At 40.3% G+C, this 18,404-nt stretch overlaps 1 protein-coding gene across 7 annotated transcripts in view; it reads right to left on the bottom strand.

Annotated features, from left to right (window-relative positions):
* The window catches only part of c13h10orf90 (chromosome 13 C10orf90 homolog), a 36,581-nt gene extending 26,668 nt beyond the window's left edge, over positions 1 to 9,913 (bottom strand). Inside the window, exons 1-4 of one of the 7 annotated variants that reach the window (XM_037543932.1) lie at positions 9,712 to 9,912; positions 9,455 to 9,553; positions 8,618 to 9,326; positions 5,046 to 5,118 (exon numbers count right to left, since the gene is read on the bottom strand). In XM_037543932.1, coding sequence (XP_037399829.1) covers positions 5,046 to 5,118; positions 8,618 to 9,193 — 649 coding nt within the window. In that variant the 5' untranslated portion in view covers positions 9,194 to 9,326; positions 9,455 to 9,553; positions 9,712 to 9,912. Of the gene's footprint in view, positions 1 to 5,045; positions 5,119 to 8,617; positions 9,327 to 9,454; positions 9,554 to 9,711 lie in introns of all 7 variants that reach the window. The other 6 variants (XM_017701194.2, XM_017701212.2, XM_037543933.1 and 3 more) reach the window with 6 other exon arrangements.
* Between the last annotated feature and the right edge of the window lie 8,491 nt (positions 9,914 to 18,404).

The following is an 18,404-nucleotide window of genomic DNA, read 5'->3' as shown; positions in this document are numbered from 1 at the left end:
AGTGGGGGGGGTGATAGGGTGGGTGAGAGAGAAGGAAAGAGGGGGCAAGAATGGGGGACAAAATAGATAGGGTGAGAGAGAGAGAGAGAGAGAGAGAGAGAGAGAGCAAGAAAAGAGAGACCAAGAAAAAAATATAATAAAAATGCACAATGAGAAAAATAGAAAGAAATAAACAGAGAGACAGGAAAGGGGAGAGAGAGAGAGAGGAGAAAGAGAAAAGGAGATAATACATTGAGAAAGTGTGATATAAAGAGAAAGACAGAAAGACAGTGTAAGAAATAAACAGAAAGACAGGAAAGAGGAGAAAGAGAGAGCGGGAGATGTGAGAAAGACAGAAAAAGAGAGAGAGAGGGGAAGAGAGAGACAAAGAGAGGGCGGGGTAAGAAAGTGGAAAAACAAAAGAAATGAGAAAGACAGGGAGGAAGAGAAAGAGAAGAGAAGGGCCAAAAAGGGAGGAGAGAGTGAAAGAAATGGAGATAAGAACAGTGAGAGAAAGAGTAAAAAGTGAAAGAAACAGAGAAATATGGGGAAGAGGGGAAAAAGAGAGTAAGCCAAAAAGAGACAGAAGAAAGATGGAGAGAAAGAGAGAGGTAAGAGAGGGAGAGAAAGACGGGCAGAAAGCTGGAGAGGACAAAAGAGGGAGCACTTTTCCCCTGACAGATGTAAGACAGTCGTTTGCCGTGCACTTCGGAATGATGGACTGCACGTGGTGACATGACTCTGCCATTGACAGTTCAGGTGGCAGGTGAACTGTGGATTGTTGTTGTTGTTGTTTTCCAACACAGAAATTATGGCTTGCATTAGTGAACACTCAACAGTCAAACAGCCCACAGGCATGAGGAAAACAGCTCCCCTCTCCATACTGATCTTTTGGACTTGTGTCAATAGTTCAGGTGTTGTTTACTCGGCCCACTGCTCTGGGGCTTGGGTGATTTGCTTCTCCTCAGGGTTGAGAGAGGGAAGGTTCTGAAGGGTTAAAAAGAAGAAGACCTGGCAACCTTGAGTGCTCCTGAGTGACAGAGGAAGCCTGCTCTAATCATCGCTACATTAGCCGTTAGCCACTCATCACGACTTAATGGCACTGCTTATGCTTGGAGAGCTGAGTAAGTGCCCGAAAAAATGAAAAAACACACACACACAAACACACACACACACACACACACACAGATCAACGCACTCCTCTCATCTGTCAGTGTAAACCACCATATGGAGAGAGAGGGGGAGAAAGAAGGAGAGGCCTTGATGCATTAGCGATCTTCATTTCCACAGTAAACACTTGAAGGCAAGCGCCACGGTAACCAGCAGCTGCTGCGCTTCTTATCGCTGTGATTAAAGAGCGCCCATGTGTGTGACACCAAGTCTACCACACTCAGACTGGAAAGCTTCTACATGAAAATGAAGGACAGCACCTTCACATAAAAAACAGCAGCCTGGAACTTCAACTGCCCATTTCAATACTCGTTTTAACAAGCCCTCATCCGCTTGGCCTCACCATTTACTCTCGGGGGAATCCCAGCCCCATATTAAGGGCTGTTCCATCACTTTATTAGCTTAAGTGAAGTTCTCTGGATGAGCCCTCAGCAGGCCCAGCACCAGAATTAAATCATTAACAGGGCACCCGAAACCCACAGTGGGACTGGGGAAATGGGTGGGTGTAGTGTATCCAAAAAAACAAAACCTCACAGAATAGTAGATCTGTCCAGAGGAGCTCCACATTCAAGAGAGAATCAACAGGAAAACCACATTTACAGCCCATCACCATGCCTACTTATTAAAGAAATCTGTCTGCTGATGCATATTCATACAGCAGGTCTCTAAAATACAGTTGATACAGAGTGATTCACATAAAACCTGTAGCCTTTTACTCTGCAAAAAAATGACATCTAAGCAAGTGAAAAGACATCTAATTCATAAATCCAATATGTCTCATTACAGGACTGCTTAAAGAATGCTACATTATTTAACACATTATATATTTTACTTGCTTTAAGTCATTTTATCTAGTGAAAGTATCTTGTGCCAGGTAATTTTTTTGTTTCTCAAAACAAGTAATATTACATGCCTATCAAATATGACACCAGGACCAGAAAACTGTTCAAACACAATAAAAGCAATCATAATGGCACAGGACACATGCTTAGCAGGTCTACAAGAGAAGCAATACCTCGCAAATAAACCAATACTAAAGCCCAGGCTTAAATACTAAACTAAGAGGTCATATGACAATTACAGTGGTGGATTAGATCAATACTCAAGAGAGTTTGAACAATGATAGGTCGAGCACTGGGGTTGGTTGCTAGGAAATGGAATCCCTGCATGAGTCGAGGCTGGGAGGGTGCGTGACACACTTTCACAAGATAAAAAACATAGAAATTGGTTTATTAATCTTATTCTTACAACAACCTCACAATGAGAAATATTATTTATTTAAGATGTTACATTTTTTGTTTAGATATAATTTTTTGCAGCATTTATCAGGAGCATGTAGAAGCATGCTGGAGGTTTAGTTTCAGCTTGTTTTTTCAGTCTGCTGCTATAGAAGAATGTACTCAAAGTAGTGGGTTTAGTAGGGCATGATGACTGGATGTTGGGGTATTCCCCCATCTACATGACCTCCTGACGTGGGGACTGGCCCTTAGAGGGCTGGAGGATTGAATGAACATGATCTGAAGCAGTTCCCCTTTCAGACCATTGCATTCAATTTGCTGGGCTTTAGGTTGCAAGCTGCACTCTTGAAAAAGAGAGTTCTACCTGGGTTCTTGAGTAAATGGAATGTTTCTATTCAGAACCAAAAGCTCTACATAGAACCATTTCATGCTTAAATTGATCTGCATTATGAACTACTTATTCAGATTGATGGTGAAAATGTTGTATATGCTTCTCTATAGAAAACATACGTATGTTTTTAAACATACACTATATTGCCAAAAGTATTAACTCACCCATCCAAATCATTGAATTCAGGTGTTCCAATCGCTTCCATGGCCACAGGTGTATAAAATCAAGCAACAAGTCCAGTCATGAAATTTCCTGTGAAATTTCCGTCAGGGGTTTTATAACAAAGTGGAAGAGACTGGAAATGACAGCAACTCGGCCATGAATTGGTAGGCCACGTAAAAAGACAGAGCGTAATGCGCAGAGGTCATCAACTTTCTCCAGAGTCAATCGCTACAGACCTCCAAACTTCATGTGGTCTTCAGATTAGCTCAAGAACAGCGTAGAGAGCTTCAAGGAATGGGTTTCCATGGCTGAGCAGCTGCATCCAAGCCTTACATCACCAAGTGCAATGCAAAGCCACTGGACTCTAGAGCAGTGGAGACGTGTGTTCTCTGGAGTGACAAATCACGTTTCACCGTCTGACGATCCGATGGATGACTCTGGGTTTGACGGTTGCCAGAAGAACAGTACTTGTCTGTGCATTGTGCCAAGTCTATGGTGTGGGGTTGTTTTTCAGGAGTTGGGCTCGGCCCATCAGTTCCAGTGAAAGGAACTCTTAATGCTTCAGCACCAAGAAATTTCATGCTCCCAACTTTGTGGGAACAGTTTGGGGACGGCCCTTCCTATTCCAACATCACTGCACACCAGCGCACAAAGCAAGGTCCATAAAGACATGGGTGAGCAAGTTTGGTGTGGAAGATCTTGACTGGCCTGGGCAAAGTTCTGACTTCAGCTCAATAGGAGACCTTTGGGATGAATTAGAGCGGAGACTGTGAGCCAGGCCTTTTCTTCCATCATCAGTGTCTGACCTCACAAATATGCTTCTGGAAAAATGGTCAGAAATTCCCATAAACACACTCCTAAACCTTTAGACCTTGTGGAAAGCCTCCCGTGAAGAGTTGAAGCTGTTATAGCTGCAAAGGGTGGGCCGACATCATATTAAACCCTATGGATTAAGAATGGGATGTCACTCAAGTTCATATGCGTGTGAAGGCAGATGAGCAAATACTTTTGCCAATGTAGTGTAGCTGTGTATGATACCAAAAAGGGTCCTTCAGGTGTTGCAAGCTTGACACCATAGCAATAGATTAACCTTTTTTGTTGCTATATTGAAACATTTTCAAAAAACATGTCTATAGAACCATTCACACACATTCTCTATCAGTCTGATAGATCATTTCACCATTTGACCAATTAAGCATGAATGGTTGTATTTAGAATTGATGGTTCTAAATGGAACCATTCCCTTTACTAAAGAACCTTTGAAGAGCCATCTTTCTTAAGAGTGTACTCCACCTGTTGTAAATGATAGCTTCATCACTTTACAAAGTCGAACATTTTATATGCGCTATATCCAGGCATATTGCATGACAGAGACAACGTCTGTTGTCCCACCTACCCTTCCGCCACAACTAATAACTTGTGTAATAATGGATGTGACACTTTTGAATGGTAAGTCAAAGTTGGCAGGGAGCATAGTGAAAACTACTGAAACAGGACAGAAACTCATATAAGTTCACCTACTGTTAGTTAAAAGCGTAACCCTGTACACAAATCACTGTGCACAAGCTGAAATGATTTTGGCATTTTGACCATCTAAACACACCGGCTGCCAGTTTTGAATGCACAAGAGAGAAAATCAAGCTTGCTGCTGCCACACGTGCTACCCTGAGCCACTTGATTTGAGCTTTATTCCCCATAACAGCTCATTCACAAAAAATCTGCACTCAGAGCATATTCATCACTTTGTCCCTGTCTGTCTGTCAGACTAAATATGCCTAAAACGTCCTAAAAACATAATTGAATTTATGACAAGCCTTTCAAATCAACCATGCCAATCATTTCCCATGAAGCATTCGAGATATTTTAATACTTGTGGTACTGATTTTCTATTCTATCGCTATTGGAAGTTTTGACCATAAATTCCTATTAGCTCATTTTTTTGAGGTGAGATATATTTAACATCAAGATCACAGTATAATGTGGAGAGTGAGAAAGATGTTAAACTTGTATTATTACTGACATTTATAGTTTCTCTTGGCTTCAGTCATTCAGTGTGTTTCAATGCTTTTCATGTTTTACAGTTAAAGAGCTTTGTTAGTGCTTACCTCCTGATTCTGATCCAGCTGCTTTGACAGAAGTGCTGCTTAACACAGGAGTGATGGGAGGCTTCAGCTTCACCTGAAAGAAGATACAATCCTAGAACCACAGTCCTATAACTTTCAGACAGTTGAGAAGACGGTAAAAAATGGTTTATCGCTTATTTATTTTAGTAGCAGATGGTGGCTTGCAGTTTGGTGGTAAGTGTTTAGACCTAAACTCTAGTGCTGAAGTACTTGACTCAGAGGGACTTGAGATGTTTTTTTTCTATTGTCTCGAATTTGCCTTGGACAGTATCTGTGTTCAGACAGTCTTAATCTCATAACTGGTATTGCTATTTTTAATCTCTTGATTGAGACCAACTACTGTTTTAAAAAATTTGATTCATTTGTTTTTTCCTGGAAAATGAACGTTATACACTAAAATTCCCAGTGCTAAGTCTGCTGTCTCAAATGAATGTGTAGCTGACTTTTAAACTCCACCAAACAATTTGAAAAGACAAGGGAATGTGGATTAGAAGCAGTTGAAGAAGTTAAGGCTCTCAATTTTGTCTACTACTTATCCTCTTGGAACTGTGCTGGGCTGGATAAAGGTGGTCTCGACTACAGCCTTGCTCTAAATACAAGTCTTCCTTTTTCACAGTGTGCTTGCTACAGAATGTGAATGAAGTGATACTCTTTCTAAGAAATTACGGCAAACCACAGGTATTGTATACAAAGCAAGAAGCATTGTTTACAGTCTAAACCATAAGTAAACAAGTGCTGCGCACATTGTTACATGCTAGTGTACTTTACTAGTATGTTTTTCACATCTGAGTGTGGGTTTACACTACTCCACCCACCTCTGGGCCCGTTGACTGTTGTCTTGTGGTGCTAATGTGTGATATGTAGACCAGATGGGTAGTAACTAGGTATATTTACTCAAGTACATGTACTTCAGTCAAATACTGATAGATTCATACTTTTCTGAGTATTTTTAAATGCTAGTACTTTTACTCTAGTATATTAGTGAGCAACAGAGTCTACCTAATTTTTTGTGTTTAATGACATGATGTTTTGTTGATGACAACATCTGCACTGCTTTTAGATTGATCACCTCTGACTGAATCCCAATATGAGAAGAATAAAGTCTTAGATGCTTACATACTTACACATATGCTGGATTTACTAAGTAGGTCCATTGCAGTTAAATGAGTTATTCAGTACTTAAGTAACTTTTGACCTAATACATTCATACTTTGACCTGATATGTTTATGTTTATATGCTTAAGTAAAGAAAATAGCTCTATATAGAACTATGAACATACAAAGAACCCTTTGCATGATTAAAGCATTGTTTGCATTGTGAAAGGGTTCTTTAGATTGATGGCAAATGTGTTGCATATGGAACCTTTGCGTTCTATGTAACACCGAAAAGGGTTCTTTTATTGCTATGATGTTAAGCTTTTATCAATAGGAGAACCCTTTCACAAGGCAAGGAGTAAATCAATCATGCATAGGATTCTTTGAGTGTTCACAGTTGCATATAGAACAATTTTCTTTACTAAAGAACCCTTGAAGAACCACACATTTTTATGCGTGTACTGATACTTTACTTGAGATACTGTTTTATTCAATACTTTTACTTGAGTAGACTACTCTACTCACCTCTAGGCTGTGTGTCTTGTGGTGCTGATATGCAGTATTAATGTTAATGATGTTTTGGCTGAGTTTTTCTTTGGACAATGACCAAGTGAGCTTGCTAATGTACTGAACTATTGCACTTTTTGCTTTGATTACTTTGTTTTGGTCAGAGGTGCCAGGTGTCTTTGGGTGTTCTGGAGGCAAAATGTGTTGTTTACAAAAAAAATGTGTTTTGGGCTTTGAATAAAGCATCCTAAAAACATGAATTTGGCTTTAGTAATTGCTTTATAAGTATGTGAGTGAACCTCTAAATTAACAGGTCAGCCGCACACCTGTGCAGTTCTACTGTGGCTGCTTGGCCCACTTCATCTGCTCTGTAGTGTTTGATGTTGTAGTGTTGGCTGCAACTGGGCCTAATGGCTCTTCTACCTGTTCCGAGCTGGCTCCGCTCTTTTATTCCAGACACTCGCTGCATTTGCTTGTTTGCCAGATATGTTTGATTTCTTTTTCACTCCCTCTCCATTTCTCTCATTTGCCTTTACCATCATCTGCTCTCTTTTGTTCCTCTCTTTCATCTCTTCACATTTCTTTCTCTCTTCTCCCCCTGATTGAGAGAATAGTACAGGCGGTGGTAAATCAAACCTGAGTGAAGTAGGAGCGTGATTTATTTTGAATCTTTCTCTCTGTAGAGGAGAGTAGAGGCTATTTTGCAGCATGGGGGCGTAACAGAGACACAAACAGAGGGAAGAAGAGGAGGGCCGCTGACAGGACTGGGTGTATTTTTTTGAGCTGAAATGTTTACCCGATTTTCTCCCTGTCCCAAATGTAATCAGCCGAGACATGTTTGGTGTCCAAAGTGTTCTCCTTTAGCTTTGCACTGGAGCAAATGCAGCTAGCGGGGAATGGATGCTTATACTTCACCGAGTGTGAGATGATTTAGGCATGCACTTTGCACAAAGCAAATTTCTCTATATATGCCTCCATTCCTTGTTAGCTACAGTAGCCTCGCCACTCCAGTACAAAACTAAAGAAGCAAACATGTCTAGGCTAACATGCATTTGGGTAAAATTGCCAATCCATTCATTTTTTTACTGAATATCATTTCAGGGCTTCAATGTTCACTGCAGACTTGTCAGACTTGCACTGTAAAAGGCCCAGTCATAGGTCCTAAAGGAATCAAACAAATATCAAGCTTTCTAAAGCATTAAACATAAATTATAAAGCTTTGTAGCAATGCAGGGGCACACCACCCAACATCATCACAGAGCTTCATTTTAACTGTGGATCTACAAGCCTAAAAAAGATGATTCTTCAAGGGTTCTTTAATAAAGACAGTGGTTCTAGAACCTGGACACTCAAAAAGCCCTTTGCATGGTGAGCTGATTCTTCAGGTTAATGGAGAATGTGTTGTATATGGTTCTATACAGCACCAAAAAGGGTTACACTATTGTTACGATGTCAAGCTTGTAACAATAGAAGAACCTTATTTGGTGCTATAAAGAACCCTTTTTTTTTTAAAGTCCCATATTGAACCATATACAACACGTTCTCCATCAATCTGAAGTAAATTTCTTCCAAATTAGACCCACATTTACAGATCTTAACTAGATTAAGTAACTGGTAACTAAGGATTATACAAGAATTCTTTGTGTTACTTAATTTGTATTAGTAATTTAACAAATAAACCAAATACAAATTAAGTTAGTGCAATTATTATGTTTTACAATAAAGCAGCATCATAAGTGCACTTAATGTTCTCATGTCTTTTACATCATAAAACTGCCACACAAATTGGCCAAAATCAAAATAATCAAGTGGTCGTTTGCTGTAATAATTGCGCAAAAAATCTGCCAATCCAATTTTAACCAATTTCAATTGTACATTCCTATGTATTACTCATAAGAGTGCAGTTACATAGTCCATAGGTCTATAGCTTCATTCTATATTAGAGTTCTTACCTGACTGGTGTTACCATGGTGATGGGCAGTTTTCGGGCTGCTCGTCATTACAACGTGTCTCTGTAGGGGAAGCCAGCCGATCCTGACCGGAGCAAGGCGGCACAGTTTGGGCTTCTGAGCGCTAGGTGCCACCTTAATTTGAGCCTTATGGTGGGTATCTAGTCCAGAGTCCAGTGAGTCCAGACTGTCCAGAGAGCTGTCTCCAGGGCTGCGGCTTATGCTGGGGGTCCACTCCCTTTTCTGGAAGTATGGATAACATGGATAGTTTAGGGATCCAGTGACCATCTTGTTTGTAAGAACAGGCATTGATGCAGTTTTGTCGACAAATGTGGGGACCTGCTGTTGACCAGGGTGAGCCTGTAGCATCTCAAGAGTGTGAAGCCAGTCATCCATCAGCCTGCCTTCAATACAGCTCTGTGGACGAGCTGCACGAGGAGGCCTATCCGCCTGTGCCACTTGGCCCTCCCAGTAGCTCTCATCTCCAGATCTCCTCCACTCTGGGGTCCTGCGCAGGTGAGAGGTGCCATCCTGCCTGGACTTAGGTGGCCGTCGCCAGCTCTCAGATTTCACATCCATGGCGACCCTCACATGGACTCACACATTCAGAATTAAATACACTTCTCTACTGCTGCCCCGGTAACCGCCTGGAACATTAAAAAATCCTGCCTTTAGCCCGAACAAATGCCTTGAACTGAAATGCCAAAAACTGCTGAGGAGCAAAGAAAGGGAGAAAGAAAACACTTATATATTTGTTTGAATCCTGTTTATGTCAATTTTATGTTATTTTTGCTTGATTTTATTGCTTTACGTTTGTCATGTTAAAGAAGTCATATTTACTTTTTTACTTCGGAGAGCATCATTAGCGCCTCAGTTTCCCACCAGGGAATGATAAAGTGTTATCTCCTTTTCTAGGTTTTCTTTGTAGTTCAGAATAACCTGGTTCAAAACACGTGTGCTATAAATATGTTCCACAAAACATCTATTCAGAAGTTGTAAGCAACAAAGGATTCTCAATATCACATTAAAAAAAGCCCCTAAACTAAGTAATGAATATATGTGAGAGTAGCTGGTACTGCCAAGAGAATTTTGTTTACCTGAAAGCCTTGTACGTCCGCAGAGAGCAGAGCATTCTGAAACATTATTCAGTGCAATAGAAGCATCTAACAGCCCCAAAACTCCCTTAGTGGAACTATTAAGGAGTACATCCCTCTCTTTCTCCGACACTCTCTCACTCTCCCTCTCTCTCTCTCTCTGAAGAAAAGCTGCTGGTGGTGCTGTCTCCAGTCAAGCATGAATATAACTGTGCATGTCGCTCTGAATGAACAAAAGACTTACAGAAAAGCTGAACATCTACCACAGGGAGAAAGTTGGGTGTTTCTGTCTGCAGCCAACCAGCCCCCCCCCCCGCCCCCAACCCCCCCCCCCCCCCCCCCCCAACTTCAACATTTTGGCTCCAAGGTGTTTTTGTGTTTCTTTCTCTGATGGGCTTCGCTTTTGGAGTCCCTATTGTGTTTACAGATAGGAGCATGGTGAGGGATTTACAGGCGCACGGCCACAGGAAAGACACTCAGCTGACAGTTCTATTTAGAATATGAGACTGGCATCAAGACTGCATCTGAAATAAGAGAAGCAAATTTGAAACAAATATATTGCTGATGCCATATAAAAACTCTTTTTTACATCATATAAAAATGCCAGCTGGCCTTTTGAATGCCTTGATGAATGGATCAATAAAAATGGACCAAAATTTTCAATTTAAACACATGATTATGATTAATTCTTAGAATAAGGAATAATATCCATTAACCCTTGGAAGCTAATTGCATTAACAGACAGTACAGTGCAAAAGTCAGAGAGTCATTTGTTAATTTAACCTCCAGTAAAAATGCCCATTCATTTTATTCATTTTGCAGGAAATAGCAATGAAGAGATTGGATATGAGATAATCCATGCGTGTAAGAAGGGGAGATTTAAAGGGAAATAAGTGAAAACAACAGATGTTTCCAAAACTAGAGTGCAAAAACGTATATAAAGATATTCTAACAACCAGTTAGGCCACCAAAACTCATATTAGCAGCACACTCCCCAAAAAAGACGGTTCTTCAAGAGTTCTTTAGTAAAGAAAATGTTTCTATAAAGAATCATGAACATTCAAGATTCCGTGGCATAGTTAATTGGGTTCTTAAGAGTGTGCTGTAAAATGGTTCTATATTGTCACGGTTGGCACCTCCCAGTCCTGTCCATGTGCTCGTGTTTTGGTTGTATACTCCGCCCCTGATTGTTTTCACCTGTCCCTCATTGTTCCATGTATTTAAGCCCTGTGTTTGCCCCCTGCGTTTGCCAGTCTTCGTATCATTGTATCTTGGTATTGGTCTTTTGTTTGATGTGTTGACTCTGGTGTTTGTCATGTCTTACCCTCATTCTATCCGTGTTGGCTCATTGACCCTGGACTGTTTTGACCACGACCCTGGATTTGCCCATAATAAATCTCGCTTAGTGTGAAGAACCCTTTCATGATGCAATGAACCCCATACAAAGGGTTCTTTGAGTGTTCATGAACCATTTTCTTCACTAAAGAACCAGCTTTAATAAGAGCGTATTTAAAGCTTTCATCTTTGAAAGAGCAGAGGAAATCTTGCAGATCACATCTGAAAAAGAAGCCACCTCAAGACTTTAGTTCTGAAAGCATATGTAGCCGTCAAGAAGCCCTTACCAAGCCATCCCAGAGTCGAGACCTCAACATTATTCAACGTGTTTGAGATGATTTGAATAGTGAGAATGCAACCAACTTCTAAGATCAAACTTTGGAAGTGTGGAAAAATATCTGCACATCTGTTTGAAAAACTGAAATCAAGCCTCCTAAAGAGAATGGGAGCTTTACTAAAGGCAAACGGTAACGTAAAAACACCTGATATTATATTTAGTTTTGAGGCTTCTCTGAAACTTTCTGTTAAAATATATGCTTTCTGCTTCATTTCCCCAGGATGCTGAACAATGAATAACACACCTAATGGCTGTTTTGACCAGAAATGAAATAAATAAAAGGAAGTCTCTGACTTTTGCTGTATATCATAAGCTTATTATGAATTCTATTAAATTCTCTGTTAAGACAGAGATGATATATAGATGTTTTGTACTGTGTAAATTTTCAAGTCACACAGAATTTGAGCCACTTTCACCTAACATTAACCATCTGAGCAATGGCAAAGAATTTAATCAGAGTTTAATCTCTCAAAAATGCCCAGAAAATCAATGCATGCAGGCAATCAGCCACCAGACCCATTTCTAAATTAGTTTGTTTGCCCAGTGCAGTGGGTGACCAAGAAGGAAGAAAGATTCCTATCATCTGTGTCTGTGTGTGGACTTGAGTGCACGAGGACAGAAGACATGGCCCAAGGCTCGAACCTCGCCATGTGATTCCTCACTCTCTGAGCTGAAAGGAGCCATTGGGCTGCGCATGAGAGGAGCAGTTTGTTTCTCTTGCTGTCCGGATCATCCACATGATGTTTCTTAAGACTCACTCTAATGAATGTTACACGCTAAAATACTCAGTGCCTTTAGTGTGACGCCTCTGGTCTGGTGTCACAGTGTGTCTCTGTAAACACTTGATCTGTTTAGAAAACTGGCTTCGAGGAAAGTGTTTCACATTTAGAACAAAGTATTGCCAATTCGTATCTTATATTCCAGGATAATTTAACATTTTAAGGACCCAACTCATGGAAAACCTTCCCAACCTTTTTGAAATGAAAGAGTCTGACGTAGTATGTAAAAATGTTTAAAGTTTCAAAGATGCACCATTTTTTCCCTGTCCATGCAGTCCACATATGAAAGAATAAGCCTGTTTTGAACAGACTGCATTTGTGATGTCACAAAAAACAAACTATCTACATAAATCTATCTATTAAGTCTACAGCAATTTAGCCCAGCCAATTCATACTGAAGTTATAAGGAATGTTTCAGCCTGCTTTTTGGAAAAAGCACAATATGGGGCGGCCAGTCAGAAGAGAGGAATTTACACAAGTCTGTTCAATAAATGGTCATATGGACAAGAATTATGGGGGAAAAAACAAAATGAAAAAAATCTGAAATGTTAAGTAAGTCTACAAGTCCTCATCTCACAGTGCTGTGTTTAGGGTGAATATGACTTCATATCCTCCACAGTAAGGCACAAAACCATCACTGGGGCAGTGCCCCTCTTATTACTGGGGTGGTACACTCAAAGGTACATCTCAGTACCTTTAGTCAGAGGAAATAATCATACCATATATTTTCTAAGTTGTATTAACTCCACACACTTTGTCTCATCTCCGGGTTTTTCATTTTCTTGTTCTGTTTTAAAACAGTTTTTTTTTAAAAAAAAAAGGGGGGGGGGTGCGGTTGGTAGTGCTGTCACATCACCGCGAGGAGGGCCAGGGTTCGATTCTCTGGCCGGGTGACCGGGGTCCTCTCTCTGTGGAGTTTGCACGTTCTCCTCGTGTCTGCGTGGGTTTCCTCTGGGTTCTCCGGTTTCCTCCCACAGTCCAAAGACATGCAGTCAGGCCAGTTGGACATGCTAAATTGCCCCTGGGTGTGAGTGTGTGACTCACACAGTGACTGTCTGTCTGTCTGTCTGCCCTGAGATGGACTGGCGACTTGTCCAGGGTGTATCCTGCCTTCCGCCCGATGACCGCTGGGATAGGCTCCAGCACCCCCCTGCGACCCTGAGGGAGAAGCGGCTGAGTAAATGGATGGATGGTTTTAAAAAGGTACAAATACATATTTTTCACCATACTTTTACAGCATGGCACTCCTGTACCACTGACTAAACAATAGTCCTGTAAATTAAGACTTATTAATAGCCTAATACAGTAGCTCCCAACCATGATCCTATACCTTTAAAGACCACGTGAGGTAAAGGTTCTACATGAGGTAAAGGTTCAGTTAAGGATTTTCCTTTGAACATATGTGCCAGTGATTAGTTGTGTATATACATTCTGCACTATTTAGAATGTACACACTAACACACTCAAAAAGGATTTGTTAGATAATTTGTTTGCAAATGTCAGGCCAGAGAAATTCAAGGACAGGAGTCCAGGGCTGAGCCTGGGAACCACTGGCCTAATGCAAGAAAATCTAAAGGAACCAAAAAAGCTATCACATGCAATCAAAGGTGATGTAGAATTGTTATATAGAATAGCATTTTATTTACAGAAAAAAGATTCTTTGAGCAGCTCCATACAACAGGCTTTCCATCATAAAGAAGAACCATTTAACCATGCCATGAACCATTAATGCATTCAAATGACTTCACAGCTCTATAGATAATCATTGACTTTACTAAAGAAAGCAGAAGCCTCAGAAATAAAGTTACGGAACTGTTACTGGGGTGATAACCGTCTCGTTACTGAGATGGTAATGTCAAGGGTACTACCTCAGTTTCTTTAATTAGGGAACATACCATATTCTGCCACGTTTATTTTTTTCAGTTGAACAGACTCCAAGCACCTTGTCTGGGCTCCAGCCCTTTCATTTTTCCATTGTAAAACATGAATGTGCACCTTTCCTCTGGGAAACAACTCATCAGCAAACAGCTCACAATGGGACAATGGTCCAAATTCATTGTTCGTACTTCAGTGAACAAGGTGAACCTGTCCAGGACCCTGTGACGAACCATTTTCAAAACAAATCAATTAATGAATTATTCTTGACTTGGTAAAGACAATCTGCACGATAAAATGCCTCTGCTCTTCTTTCTGTTGCTACTGTAGTAAAGACATGACTGAATATCTATTGAAGGGTCCTTCTGCAGTGTCCCAAGCCGCTGCTGTTTACAGCACGCATTTCCTGGATGTTTATGGTCTGAGTAGTCACAGCAAAAATGTTCAGAATTTTGATGGTTAGCGCTCTAATGCACGGCTACACACAGTTCTTCACTACAAGCACAAAAACTTCCCTAAACAATTACAATCTCTGACACTAATGATGAAAGCTCTGAAAATGCTATGGAAGTTTTTTCAGCTTGATGAGATGGAAACAAACAACAGCCTCGCATGTCTCAGTGAGTCAGCTCCCTGCTTTTACACATTTCCTCAGTCTCTATAACAAAGCTCATTGTGTGGCGTTCTTCTCAAGTTAAAAATGGAAATGCAGTAGCTGACGATAACCCACAAAAGTCCAACACACAAACAATATCTGGTAAGCACACTTCCTGCCAGGCCCAGAGGGCGGAAAGGAGCAGAGGTGGCTGTCAGTGGAGTAAGACTAATAGCGCCCTCTGGTGATTGGTGAGTGAACACTATCTTTCCAGCGGAGCAGGGCTTGCACAGTGTGCTGGAGGGTAAGATTTCCCCACACAGTCATTAGGGGAGAACGATAAGAGAGATGCATTAATAAACATGAAGTGAGTGGTGTGTGGGTGGCTGCTGGTGAACTCACTAGGCTCTGATGTTGCTCCACGCTTTGAGCTTTGAGGAGCCTCGGCTCAGATCAACATCCCACGATTTGAAATTTCAAGAGATCTCTCCTTCTCATCAAATATGTGTGTGTGTGTGTGTGTGTGTGTGTATATGAGTGTGTGTTTGAGTGTGCATGTGCCCTGGGAGCGGAGAAGTTAGTTCAGGTTTTGTGTATTTTCAAGCAATCAACATAGGGATTGCATTCCAGATCTGGATTAAACCTGATCTCATGCACATTTACATTTACAGTTATTTGCTTGGCAGACACCTTTATCCAAAATTGCTTTCAAGGCCTAATGTACAGCTATAACAAGAGCCAAACACCAACGCAAGTGCCACGTGCCTGTTTCCATTTCGGGAATAGTGCAAACAGTTGTACGGTGTAGGGGAGGAACCTCCAGTGCAAAGCAAAAGCAAGGTATAGTCAGAGTAGATGAACATATTCATGAAGAAGCATCATGTAGGGCTTCTCAGGCTGAGAGTCCTGGATAAACATATTGCTTGTTAATTAATATTATCTGTATAAATGATTAAAGGGACCATGCCCTACAATTTTTCTGTATTATTTTTTCAGCTTATAACATTTGTACCAAAACCAGTCATTATTATTTTTACATCACCACTTTCCAGACTCTTTTTATACCTTAGGCTGTCCTGTGTTGTGCCTCATTCAAAAAGCAGCTCTGGCTGAAAAAAAAAACTCCTTATAACTTCATGTGAATGGGTGGGGCCAAACTGCTGTTGGCTGTATGGGTGAACATATGCAGTGTTCATTTTCTTGATATCACAAAAACATCCTGTTTAATTCTGTTTAATTTAAGGGACGGGAGGAGGCTAAAACTTAATAAATGTTAGCAGGCTTTGGGGAAAAATAAAAATAAAATGAAATACAGTCAAGAAAAAGGTTAAAAAAGAGGCCCTTGAAGTCGACTCCAGTTATTTATTTATTTATTTATTGACTGATTTGAAATAGCATCTGAGGTAAATAGTCAATTGCATTTGGCCGGCATTTGGTCAATTGCATCCAAAAAGCATTTTGAAAATTAGATCATTATTCCCTACAAGCTCTGATTCATTGTCAGCTTTGTTTGCATCTTTTGGCAGCTTCTTTTCACTTGAAATACATTTGACTAACCATGCAAAGCCAACATGAATGGGGAAACACTGAAATCCACACACACACACACACACACACACACACACACATATATATATATATATATACATATAGTAATTTACTATGTATTAGTGTAAATACATTCTTTTCTTTACATATTTGTGATTTGTTCTACTTATTGTAAAACCATAGTGACACAGTGAAACCAAATTGAAAAATAAACAAATAAATAAAACAAACAAATAAACAAATAAACAAACAAACACATAAATAAATAGCAATACCGTGCCGTGTGCTGCCTTATTCCTTTGTACTACGCAATGCACTAGCTAACAGGTTCACACGACCCTAAGATAGAGTGAGAGTGAGGTGCTTAGCATTCTTCTTCAGATGTGCTCAGGCATTTGGCTATGCTTCAGCAACGCTACAAAATCTGGCTCCAGCACAGCAGGGAGCCTTCTGTTCTTTCTAGACTGGGTTGAGGAAAGCAGAGGTGTGATTTGACTTCACTACAGCCCCTTTAGTGTGCATGTGTGTATGTGTGTATGCATATGTGGGTGTGCGTCTTCCCTCCTCTTAATTTGATATGTTATGCTGTAATGATTAGTAATTGTTTTGGAGAATCCTCCAGGGCTGCAAAAATAATACTGAATATTAACGTCTGCAACCAGAACTGGGGGAAAAAGCCCTGTCAGGCCCGGGTGCTCTCATCACGCAGTTTACTGGGAAGATCCGCAGATGCATAACAGCCTATATGGTGATGGATGGCTATATAGTCTCTCCTGTATGATAAGCTGGAACCTTATCAAATATGACATGCTGATAAAAAAGAAAATACATGCCATTGTCTGTTATTCTATTCATGGTACGCTTTATCAGAGCTTATCAGTGCCCTGGCTATGAAATAACCCTCTCTTCAGCTGCTGGGTCTGAGGCGTGGGCCTATAACCAATGTCTTACATATGGATTACTTCTTATCCATCCAGTCCTAATCAAGTCAGCTTCACACTTAACTTTATCCCTAAGTGTGCTGGCAGTATGTCCTCATGATGTGTCAAATGAATGTTTTTGTTCCATTAATTATGTTTCATAAAGTTTGAAGATGTGTCCAGGGTGATTAAATGAGCTGTAGATGATTCTCAAAATGATTGGCCCAAATGTATAACCATTCAGCATCATTCATAAGTTTGGAATTACATTTTCAATTCTCTTTTTTTAAAATAAAAATAACAAGAAACAATATGTTGCAGTTAAATATGTGATTCTATTATGATGATACCACTTTACAGACTCATGGATCAGTAATTAATAGGACATTGGGAAAAAAAGAAAAAAAAAGTTATTTAAATAGATTATTACAATGTATTACTCATCATTTAATGACTTTTTGTTTGGTTTTTAATTGTTTGATATATATATATATATATATATATATATATACACACACACACACACACACACACACACACACACACACACATCAGCAGTTCTAAGGCAGCTGAACAGTGTTTTTCAACCGTCTTTACGTCTGAACAGACGCACAAGTAACTTTAATTGTTCTTTCAACTTTGCCCATATGACTGTGCTTTATTACTTTTGCTTTTAGTGCATTTCTAACTATTCAGTGTATTTGATATATTCTTATACTTTCTATTTTTTCCCCTAAGATTATATTTGGTGAATGTCGGAAAAGCAAAGTAAGAATTTCAGTGAACAGTGTAATTTGCCTGTTTCTGCTGTGCACAGGACAGTAAAATAATTCACCGTGCATTTGATTTGTACTACCACACCTTTAAAAAACAGCGAAATAAGAAATCTGTGGAGTCGAAAGCCGAAACGCGCTTCACTTTACATTGCACATTAGATTGTAGATTAAACATAGCAGCAAAGTAGTTATATTGCAACAGGACGAATGAAGGAGCGTAGGAAAGAAGACGTGGGTGGTCAGTGTGATATAATAAAAGTGTGTTTTTCCCTCAGTCGGGCTCCACTCCTCTTGTGACGCTCACTGACCAGCGTTTTTTTTCCCCACACCCGTATTCAGGAACAGCGCCGTCCCTTTGCGCTGCGATTGGCTAGCAACAGCGCGACATCCAATCGGAATCGGTACATTCCCTGCAAAGGTGAACTTTCTGGCCAATCCGGGCTCAGCAGGGGCGGGTTTTGTCGGAAAACAGGCGGGTAAAAAGTTTCTGTCGCGCGCGCTCTTGCAGAGCAACCAGTTAGTGATGGAAAA

Source organism: Pygocentrus nattereri, chromosome 13, assembly GCF_015220715.1.
Source record: "Pygocentrus nattereri isolate fPygNat1 chromosome 13, fPygNat1.pri, whole genome shotgun sequence".
In the NCBI taxonomy this organism is placed as follows: Eukaryota; Metazoa; Chordata; class Actinopteri; order Characiformes; family Serrasalmidae; genus Pygocentrus; species Pygocentrus nattereri.
This window is presented reverse-complemented; position numbering and strand designations above follow the sequence as displayed.